This window comes from Pteropus medius, unplaced genomic scaffold (genome assembly GCF_902729225.1).
Source record: "Pteropus medius unplaced genomic scaffold, Ma_sr-lr_union100, whole genome shotgun sequence".
NCBI lineage: Eukaryota > Metazoa > Chordata > Mammalia > Chiroptera > Pteropodidae > Pteropus > Pteropus medius.
The window spans coordinates 3,809,805-3,821,829 of NW_024344253.1; the positions used below are offsets into that span (position 1 = coordinate 3,809,805).

Consider the following 12,025-nt stretch of genomic DNA (forward strand, 5'->3'; position numbering starts at 1 on the left):
TCCCAAAAAGGGCTCATACTTCCCTGAAGTTTAGGAACAGTTGTTCAGTTTGAAAAGAACATAAGTATGTATATAAAGAATAGTTTCATGAGTTAAATTTAGTAAATATTTAATCTTTTATGTACTATTTCACTGATGAAAGTACTGACATTGTTAATTTGCTTGTTGAAGAAATATGTAGAAATAATTTTTAATTAGTCTCAATGTATGTAATGTTTTGATGATTTCTTATTCAGTGCAGATCATTTAGGACAGTTGAATTTAAAAGTACATTCTGACAGTTTAGAATACGTCCTATTGGGTTTTTTGTTTTTTAAGTGCTTAATTTTTTAAAAATGTATTTTTCAATTACAGTTGCCATACAATAATATTGTTAGTTTCAGATGTGTACAACATAGTGATTACACATTTACATACTTTACGAAGTGCTCACCCCAGTAAGTCTGTACCCATCTGACACCTTACAGTTATTATAATATTATTAACTGTATTCCCTATGCTGTACTTAACATCCCATGACTATAACTGCCAATTTGTACTTCTTATCCCTTTTCACCATTTTTACCCAATACCCCAACCCTCTTCTCACCTGGCAACAATGGAAATGTTCTCTGTATCTATGAGTTTGTTTCTGTTTTGTTCGTTCATTTATTTTCTTTTTTAGATTTCACACATAAGCAAAATCATATGGTATTTTTCTTTCTCTGTCTGACTTACTTCACTTAGTATGATACCCCCTAGGTCTCTCCATGTTGTCAAAAAAATGGTAGGATTTCCTTTTTTATAGCTGAGTAATATTCCATTGTATACATGCACCACTTCTACTTTATCCAGTCATCTATCTATTGACAACTTATGTTGCTTCTATATCTTGGCTATTGTAAATAATGCTGCAGTGAACATAGGGGTGCATATAGCTTTCTGAATTAGTGTTTTAGATTTCTTTGGATAAATATTCAGAAGTGGAAATTCTGGGTCATATGGTAGTTCTAGTTTTAAGTTTTTGAGGAATCTCCATACTGTTTTCTATATTGGCTGAACCAATTTGCAATCCCACCACCAGTGTCCAAGGGTTCCCTTTTCTCCACATTGTCGCCAACACTTGTTTGTTGATTTATTGATGATCAAAACCACATGAGATACCACCTCACACCATTGTGACAAGTGTGAGGTGATATCTCATTGTGGTTTTAATTTACATTTCTCTGATGATTAGGGACATTGAGCATCTTTATATGTCTATTGGCCATCTGTATGTCCTCTTTAGAGAAATGTCTATTCAGGTCCTCTGCCCATTTTTAGTCAATATTAGTTTTTTTGCTGTTAAGTTGTATGAGTTCCTTATATGTTTTGGATATTAACCCTTTATCAGATGTATCATTGGCAAATATCTTCTCTCATTCAGTAGGTTGTCTTTTCATTTTGTTGATAGCTTCCTTTGCTGTGCAAAAAATTTTTAGTGTGATGTAGTCCCCAGTTTTGTTGTTAAATTATTGCCACGTTATTACCAGATTGTTTATAAGCATTACTGTTAGAGGCTAAGAGCTGAAGAATTACATTTGTATCATCAAATGTAGAATTTCCCTTATGATTTTTTGTTTGCTTTTTAAATATAATCCTTATTGCTTTGTGAATACAGTTGTGGGACGGCATCTCTGACAAAGTAAAAATGTACAATTTTTTCACAAGTGAATCGGAAAAATGACTTTAAAGGTTAGAGAACGAGGCATCTGGGAATTGCTTTGTTGGAAGTACCTGAACAAAGTAAAATTGATATTTCATTTGCAAAATGTCACCGTGAAACTTAACATTTACCCAACTATCCTGATAGAAATTGCTATTCTTTTACCTTGTGGGATATTTTTACAATTTGACTGTCCTTTCCAAATATATCTTTTCACATGTAGTACTGGTGGGCCACGGAGAAGATTCTCCCATTGGTTGTACAACATGAAATATTGGAATATGCCCAGAGAAGCAGAACACCAGATTTTTATTTCTGGTATCTTATTTATGTGCTGTTAACTTTTTAAAAATCTGTTTTTATAGCCTCAAGGAATAGGTTCTCCTAGTGTTTATCATGCGGTTATCGTCATCTTTTTGGAGTTTTTTGCTTGGGGATTATTGACGGCACCCACATTGGTGGTAAGTAATCTTTTAACTTATTTATCACTAACTTTAAAACCTCTTTCTCTGCAGTTTCGGAGGGAAGACAGCTCTTTTTAATATTCATGGTTAATTCTCCCACTAATATTTTTGACCCTTCAGTACTGTATTGTACTGCTTTAGTTGTCGAATTTTTCAACCTTTACTTCTCTCCTACTTTTGTGGGGGTGGTGCCAGACAGGTTTGATTCTCCAGGTGAACACTGGACGTGTTTAAACAGGGTCTCAGCCACCTCTCTGTTTGGATCTGGATGAAAGGATTCTTACTGACAGGCTTAGGAGAGATGATATCTCTGACCTGAATCAGTCAGCATTATTATTTTGAGATTCATTCATACAGTTGCATTTTCCAGATACAAATATCTTTTAGTTTAAGCCAAGGATCTAGAGATAACCATGTAGCAGGTGATTCTTTTCATAGGCCTAAGTTGATTTTACCCAAATTCCCAGGTTTGGAACCTTAGAATAGACCTCACTGCCAGCTTGACAACTCAAGTGCCTAGTTAGTTGTCTCCTATTAAAGGGGATTAGAACGAAGGGAGGAGTAATGGCAGAAGTCTTTATCTTAAAAGATGTGATTAAAATAAACATACAGCTACCAAATCCCAGAAGAACAGACTTTTAAAGCAATATACTTTCTTATGTCTTCATAAGTTTGTTGTTGCATAGAAAAGGTTTTTACAAAAAGCTTGTTTATAAATGGAGTGATCATATAAGTAGATTGTACTAGTCTAAGAAAATTTATATTCCATATTTTTGGCATATTTATTATATGGATACATGATCTTTAACATGTATCTACATAAAATATGGATGTCTAACAGTTATTCTGAGTATATGAATTCGTGAGTATTGCTAAAAGAAGATTCAGAAGAAAAATCTCAAATAAATACAGATCCTTTTGTAATAAACATTGTATTGCAAGTTAGAATAGTTTCGTGATTAATAACAATTCTCTGACATGTAATTATAAGAATGCTCATTTGAGTATGTTTTGATTGGGATCCTTTCCTCTTTAGAAGGAAACAGCTCATTTACTTGTAATGGCTCATCAGTTTTACATAAATAGATTTTTAAAATAAATGAAAGTGGGCTTTTTGAAGGTGTTTTTTTTTTAGTTTAATAATTTCTGATAGGAATCTTTCAAACATTAATGTTCACATTTTCTAACTTTATAAACCAAGTACTCTGATTTGGAACTTCATCAGATGATGCAAGTTCATTATGACATTTGCAGCTTCATTATATCGCAGTAACGATGTCAAGAGCTACAGAGATGCCATCATAACTGTGTGGTCTCACACCTTTATATTAGCTTTCCTCATGTTCCATTGTGCTTGTTTATAATCTAATACCAATGTAACACATAAATCTGTTTCACGGGTCATCAGTCCTGTGGTTTAAAGTACTTGAGCTTTGTAATAGTAAACAGTCCACATACATTTATATTATGATGGGCCCAGGCACAGTCCTAAGCACTTTACATACATTATCACTTTTAATCCTCGGAACCACCTTTGAGTAGGGTATTAGAAATGTAGTACAGATGAGAAAATTAAGATTTAGAAGAGTTAAGCAACTTGCTTGCTACTTTCATAGTAAACAGTAGCATTGGTATTTGAACCTAGGCCTGCTTTGTCCCAGTGCTCAATCTTGGGAATGCTTGTTGTAAGTGGTTCCATATGTTAGGTTGTTGAGGTTACGGGCAGCCCAGCCACTAGCTTAGTAGAGAGATTTAAATTTTGGGTAAACTTAGCAAGCCATCAAAAAAGCTTTTTGTGATGTTTCCATAATTTGTCATCAGGATTTGATGTGTGTATAGCCATTTTTAAGATTTGCTGCCGGTTTATATTTTTTAGATATGCCAACTTTTTGTCTAACTTTAGTATTGGTTTTTTCCTAACCAGACAAAGGGAGACTGTCTTCTTTAAGAACAATGAAGAAATTCAGTTAATTAGATATAAAGGCTTGTTTATTAGTTCATTTTTCATAGATATGGGAAAACTAACTTTGTGCTTAGTCTTAATTATTTTCGTTAATTAAAAAAAGGACAGCAGCCTTCCTTTTTCTTTTTTTTTTAAAAACTTTAAAAAATACCAAATTGAATTCTGGTCAGGAAAATGGAAGGCGCTAAAAAAATTAATGAATTTTTTTGCCAGCATGACTACATTTCTTAGAATAATTGCTATAACATTATTGCCAGTTATTTGATTTATAGCAAGACTTCCCATGGTTGTTATAAGTTACTCTTAATTCCTGTTCGTTCTTTATACTTGAATTTTAAAATGGCAAATGATGAGTTATTACCAAGGAGAGTTGTCTCTAATATTATCTTAATTCTTTACCTTTTCCACTTGATTATATTTTTTTAATTCAAGCATCCTCTCAGGAAAAAAAGTTTACATATGAATATTAAGTCCAGAATTTCATTTTTGTAGTTATATCTCATCTGTAATATATACATGTCTTAAAATAATTACTGTTTTTTGGTTCTACATTTATCTCTTGTGTGATGGGGAAACTTTGGGGGATGGGGACAGAGACCTAGGCAAAACGAGCATTGAGTTGTAGAGATTAGGTTGTATCTGAATGCTGAGATTTGTTATGCTCTAGGTACTTTGAGGTGCTTTGGCCTTCGTGCATTGGAACAGCAAGAATCTGAAATACCACTAAGGAAAATTGTACATGGGAATACTTGTATAAACTTGTATTTATACATTCTCTGTATATAATATATAATGCTTTTTTTTTTATAGCTAGAGACACAGTGTATGCCTGTTGTAAACATTAAGCAATATGGAAATGTGTGAGGACAGGAAAGTTCTGCAGTCCTGCTCACCCCTCCAAGCCACCAGGAGCAGTCTGATAAGAGCTCTTGGCTTCAGGGTAGGCTTTACCTTCCCCATTAGGAGTGATTTTGCCAACCAGAGATGAACATTTTCAGCAGTTAGAATGTGCTATTAATTCAATGTTTTTTTGTTTTTGTTTTTGTTTTTTAAACCAGAGGTAAATATCAGTGATAGCTGGGGAGTTTTTCCAAAACACCTAGGCCTTTCAACCAATCCATTTAGCTGAAATCAGAATCTTCAAGGGCAAGGCTCAGGCATGTGTATTTTTTACAAGTGATTCTCATACATCTAGCGCATATCACTGATTCTCTCATATATCTAGTATATATCACTAAGGACTAACATATAATTCAATGTGGGCTTTTAAAAAAGGTTTAGCTCATTTTGAGGCTTTTAACTTACAGATTTTAGTTGTTGACTTTGTTGGCAATCTTATTTTCAACCCTCATGTTGGGGTATGCTGAAAGGGTGGGCTTTGGGGTAGAAGAAAGCACCAAATTATAACACTTTGCTATAAGTTTCTAAAAGTCTGTTAACCTTTAAACATTCTGTTTCTGTCTTACATGTTTTGAACCCGATTATAAATGGTGCTTGATAGAGAGTCACAGCGTAGCATTTGTTTTAAAAGGGTAAATGAGGATGAAGATATAATTCACTTAATTTGTATTTTAAGTCTCTCACCATACATAACTTTCAAAATGTATAGTTTAAGTTTCAACATTTTAAATTTCAGAGATATTTTTTGAGTTCATTTAACAGATAACCAATCTTAAGACACATTAATTATATTAAAGGTTCAGTTTTAGATTTATGATAGCCTTAGTTTTAAAAATGTGAAGTTAAAAACACTTTTTTTTTTTTTTACTGTATGTGTTTGTAATTATCTGCTTTAAGCTGATATTGCTTATAGAATCCTGTGTTCCATGTGGAAGACCTGCCCAGGGAAGGATAGTGGAGTCTTCACCAACCAAGAGATTTACGTTAACTACAGAGAAGAATTTTATACTGACAAATATTTTGAAGGACTGAAGTCTAACACTTTGAGAGGCTGAATTTATGACATAGGTCTAAGGATCTATAATGCTAAGAAGTGACTTTACTTTTTTGACAAATGTATGGTTCTGGAAATACTAAACCAGTGTTCGATCATTCGAGCTGCTAAATGCGTGGTCCAAGTTGTGGAGCACAGACCCTGCTCTCACATCCACCTGCATCTCTTCTGTGTAAATGGATTAGCATCTTTTGCCACAGAGATGTTCCTGAGGCAGTTAATATTTTAAGGACTATTTATTTTACTCTCAGACTTTTTAAAGTTATTAAAACATTTCATTTCTGATTTTTTAAATGTTTATATGTGAGTTAATTTTTATGAAATTTCTAGCTATTGGCAGGAGAGTAACTGAAAAAGAGAGCATTCTAATCCTTCCAAAGGTTTTTCTTGTAAGATGTCAGAAAGTTTCCTTAGCATAGCTTTTCTTCTTAAGATTTCCCCACTTTTCTTATTCCCCACATTGCCATTCTCTATTGTCTTTATTGAGAGACAGTATAGTATAATGAAAGAAGCATTTGCTTTTAAGACAAGCAAAAACTCAGTTGCCTCATCTGTAAAGTGGTAATGTTATTTAATTTACAATGTTAAGATTAAATAAAAGAGTATATATAAAGCCTCTGACATGTAGGCTGTAAATAGTAGCTGCTGCTTTTAATTTTTTCAGTTTATCTTTCCTCCGGTTGCTTTTTAAACCAAAGATTTCCAGTGGTTCAGTTGCTACCTAGCAGACAAATAGTTGCTATGTGGTTTGAGACCAGGCTGTGAAAAGGATAGAATAGCTAGTTATACATTTTCATAATTTGAGATTTTTTTCCTTTATAGAATCTTAGATCTACTTTTTGGCAGTTAACGTTTCCCTATTTATTCTCTCCTATCTTAGATAATTTAAACGTATCTGTAAAGGAGTTATAAGTCAGTCATTTATATGTAGGAAGCAGAATAGTGTAGAGATTAAAAGCATGGACTTTCAAGCCGGACTTCTGTGTTCAATTTCAGTTTTGCCTTTTACTGTGTAATCTTGGACAAGACATTTGACCATTGTGTATCAGTTTTCTAGGAGAGTTGTCGTAAGGGATTAAAGGAGATAATATATGTAAAGTGCTCAATTTAATGCCTTGGGACATAGTAAATGCCATATAAATGTTTGGTTCGTTACTCATGCATAGTCATACAAGTCTGAAAATTTATCTGAAATAAAATTAGATTTTATTATGAAGGGATGTTTTAAAATATAAATGTCGATGTTTTACCAAGACTAAAATGCAGCGTGAGATTTTTATTTTGTTTTTATTCTTTAGGTATTACATGAAACCTTCCCTAAACATACATTTCTGATGAATGGCCTAATTCAAGGAGTAAAGGTAGGATCAGTCATGTATACATACATATATGGATTTATGTGTATAATTCTGCCAGTATATTTAGTTAATTGACCAATCAACTAAGTGTTAAATTTTACAATTATAGTATATCTTGAGGGATTACTTAACACTTTTAAACTAACTGGGTTTTAAAATATAATTTGACTCAAATATAGTCAGCTATGTATAATGATAAACCATGTCATAACAGATTTCCCCTGTGTTTTATGTGTTGGCATTTTTATTCCAGAGATCTGAATGCTTTTGTAAACTAAAAACAAGAATATAAATTGAAGAGAAAAAGAACTATTTTAAAAATGCATAAATGTAAAAACTATATCAGTATGATAGAATCTTGATTATTTTACATGTTCTTTCCTCTTGAATTCATTTGACCAACAAATTTTATAAACAGATAGACTATGGATATAAAAGCAAATAACATGATATTTTTTCCCCCTAGAAATGCTAATAAGGAGTTATAGTGATTGAAAATCCATTAGAACATTTCATATTTAATACACAACCAGAGCCCTGCAGATAATTCTAGACAGTCATGGGAAAATTCTAAATTATATATAGAAAAGAAATAAGTTGTTTATCTAAAGTTTAATGGTATACTTATATTAGAAATAAACTTGTTTTACAGTTCTTCTCTGGTAGTAAAATGAGTTACACTTGCCTCATCAGAATACATAGTTTACATTTTTTTCATTTCCCTTTTTTTAGGGTTTGTTGTCATTCCTCAGTGCCCCGCTTATTGGTGCTCTTTCTGATGTTTGGGGCCGAAAATCCTTCTTGCTGCTAACAGTATTTTTCACATGTGCCCCAATTCCTTTAATGAAGATCAGCCCATGGTATGTGCGTACTCAGATTATAGCAACTAAATATACTTTCTGTTTGTTGTTTTCTGGATATTCCCTTATTTATTTCACTTTTTGACCATTCTGTCTATATAAGCTTTAATTTTATTCTTTTATTATTTATTCTTTGACACAGATAAGAGAGCCCTTAAAAATGTAGTAGTAATAGTTCATGAGATTTTTAGAACTAGATGTTACAATAAGAAGCTTATAGACAACTGGCTAGCCTGCTTTTGGATTTTACAGCCCAAATTTCAAAATAATATTTTGTGGATTGGATAGGGTTGCTAATTTTTGTTAAGTAGAATGCTAAAAACACAAAGTTTAGCATCATTATCTGTATTAATTAGGAATAGATTTTGTTATATATCAGTAAAGCTCAAAATAACAGTTGCTTAAAATTAAGGAAACTTATTTCTCTCTCTTCATTTAAGAGAAGTCTGGACTTGTGCAGTCCAGAGCTGGTATGGCAGCTCCTGGGAACCAGTCTCTTCTTCTGTCTGTGCTCTGCCGTCCTCCACTATCACTTCACTATCCAAGGTGGCTACTTGAGTTCTAGCTCGTGTCTCACACTTCAAGCAGCAGGGTGGAAAGACTGGCTAAGAAGAGCACGTCACTTTCCTTAAAAGTAAACTACAGTATTCCTACCCAGCCTCTGCTTGCATCTGGTTGGGCAGATTTCAGACATATGCTACTTCTAATTAAATGATGCTGGGCTCATTGCCACCCCGATTAACACTGAGGAGGAAGGGAGGGAAAGCTCACAAAGAGAATGATTTTCCCAAGGTAATTGAGCCCAAATGAGTTGTAGATTCATTCATTCTTTGACTAATGTTCTATTCCACTGATTACTAACGTTAGTTAATTCTACATCATAGATGGGCTGTATGTCAGTGGTGTATCTGGAAAGGCCAAGGGTATATGTGGGCAGGACCGTCCTCTCATAGGTGAGATACAACTCTGAAGACCAAACCCTTGTTGAATGCTAATGACACAAGTGAAATATTACCAAATGAACCTAGGAAATGAACAAAAAACTTGTTGTGGAAAGCAGTGTGTTAGAAAAATGTAGTAAGCAAAACATCCTGGTGGAATGATATTTTGAAAGTTCAAATGATTACACATGATTTTAAAAACAGCATGATAATAGAAACTTATTCTCAGCCAGATATTTTGGAATCATGTATAGCAAAATGTAGTTTGCTTTTTAAAATATCTTTTGTTCACTCTTTATAGTAACTATTCTCAGTTTTATTTATGAACATTGCCATACAGGTTTCTTCTATGTGAAAAGTTATTTGTTTTGCCAATGTTTAAAGAGCTAAAGATAACTTATGGAAAAACATCTAGTTTCTATAAATAGGCTCAAAATAAGTTTAGAGTAACTTGTTCTTCGGTTTTATGTACTGAATTTTGTTTTTTTGGGTTAGTATTGTGGGAAATGGGCAATTGAATTATAATAGACTTCAGTTTGTTGCTATTTTTAGTAGAAACAACAAAGCCACTTAAAAATTCAGCGGTTTGGTAAAAGATTGACCTGAATACAGTATCTAATTTAAAGTATTCCTGCATAGTAGCTGAGTTGATATTGAAGGGCCACTTCTAGCCCTATGTTTTCATAAAATCTGTGGCTTCTGATTTATAGAAGAATGGATCCATGTAAGCTGTTGACTGAAATTAGCTCTTCTTACTCTCATTCACTTTTAGAAATGAAGGAAGGTTCAGGTAATGGTAGTTGTTCTAACCATTTCTTGTCAATTATCTTTCAATCCTAGGTGGTACTTTGCTGTTATTTCTGTTTCTGGGGTTTTTGCAGTGACTTTCTCTGTGGTATTTGCATATGTAGCAGATATAACCCAAGAACATGAAAGAAGTATGGCTTATGGACTGGTATGTGTGTATATTTTATACCCTTGTATCTGCTGAAAAAACACCTTGTTTTTTAATTATCTCATTATACAAGGACTGCAAGCCTTTACATTACAAATTTTTTGGCCTAAAATACATTTCATAATAAAATCATCTCATTAGACTACATTAAACAGTTTTTTCAGTACAAAGCCAATTAAGTTTTGATAATTTTATTCAGTAGAATATTTTTACATTGTAGAAGTTCTTTTTAACAGAATACTAAAACTGAGAAATTATTTAATATATCATGAGTTTAAAAATTACTGATATTTAATGGTAATCTAAAATATAATAGGCTAACATCTAGCTCTGAGATCAGCAAACCTTTTCTGTGGCTTTGTGAGCCACATATCATCTCTCTTTATATTCTTGTGTGTGTATGTTTACATCTCTTAAAATGTAAGAAACATTTTTTTGCTAGATTAGGCCTATAGACTATTGTTTATCTATCTCTGGACACTGTTTTGGTTAACTAAATAATTAATGACAGTGTAGTCTGTTGTCTTACCAAACCTAGGAATAAAATAATTACCACAATAATATACAGATAGCTAGAAGTAGGACTGTGATGAGTTTCAGCGAATAAGAGACAATCTTCTTTTGATAAATAAGGACTGAATATTGTGTTAGGCTGAATCTTAGTTTTATGAGAGACTCATTGATTGAAAGGACACTGTAACAAGAATTATGGAATTGAAAGATTTTAGGGAGAAATACCTATAGTGAGAAATTTATAAAAGAACTAACGATTTCAGTTGTAAACTTAGAACATTTAATGATAAGAAGTCAATGATAGAATTTTTTAATAGCTTTATTGAGATATAATTTACATACGACAAAATTCATCTATTTAATGTGTGTGGTTCAACGAATTTTAGTAAACTTATATAGTTGTGCAATCATGACCACAGTCCAAAAGCAAAATCCAGTTTTTGCTTTTGCTGAAGTAATTTACTTTGTCATAGCCTAATCTTTGAAATTAATAATTTTCAACCTGGGGGCTTTATGTAATATTAGAGGCATATTCTAGTAAATCACACATAAATCTTTTAGAAATAGGACATTTCTAGAATGGATGCAGATAAAAAAGGGGACAGTTATTGTGGTCCTCTTTCTGTCTGACCAGAAAGAAATGACTGTCAGATAGGGAGAATCAGGGGGAAGGGACATGACATGAAACACCTGCTCTCTGATCGGATCTTTGCTCACTACCTCACACTTGTGATCTCTGAACATTTCTGGGTACCTTACTGACCCTCACAGTGAGACCTAATGCTTCCTCCCCCACTCAAGTGCGAGAGCTCTGCGCATACCCAGATCTCTCTGAGACCACCGCCCACTGCATTTAATTTGTTAGGGCTGTCGTAACAAAATAGCACTATAATCTAGTTTTAGAACATTTCCATCAGTCCACAAAGTTCCCTGAGACCCATCTGCCATCCATCCCCGCTTCACCCCTGATCTCAGGCAGCCACCAATCTACTTTCTCTCTTTGTAGTTTTGCTTTTAATAGAAATTTAATATAAATGAAATAATATAAAACGTAGCCTTTTGTGTCTAGCTGGTTCATCCATGTTGATAAGTGTAGCAATAGTTTTATTGCTTTGTAGCATTCTGTTGTATGGGATAACTACATGTTGTTTATCAGTTCACCAGTTGATGGACGTTAGGGTTGATACTAAAGTTATTAGAATTTTATATACTTGTCAAATAACCGACCTTTGAAAATTGAATTGCTTGTCTTGATCAATATTAATAAACAACTAAAAATAAGTATTCCTATGACATTTAAATTCACCATCCAAAAATAAAAAATGGTGTAGAA

General features: G+C 33.1%; 1 protein-coding gene across 1 annotated transcript in view; it reads left to right on the top strand.

The window, feature by feature from the left end:
- SLC71A1 (solute carrier family 71 member 1) overlaps nt 1–12,025 on the top strand; it is a 29,301-nt gene that overhangs the window by 3,011 nt on the left and 14,265 nt on the right. The window contains exons 2-5 of the mRNA XM_039869562.1: nt 2,050–2,145; nt 7,364–7,426; nt 8,156–8,283; nt 10,065–10,179. Of these exons, the coding sequence (XP_039725496.1) occupies nt 2,050–2,145; nt 7,364–7,426; nt 8,156–8,283; nt 10,065–10,179 (402 nt within the window). The remainder of the gene's footprint in view (nt 1–2,049; nt 2,146–7,363; nt 7,427–8,155; nt 8,284–10,064; nt 10,180–12,025) is intronic.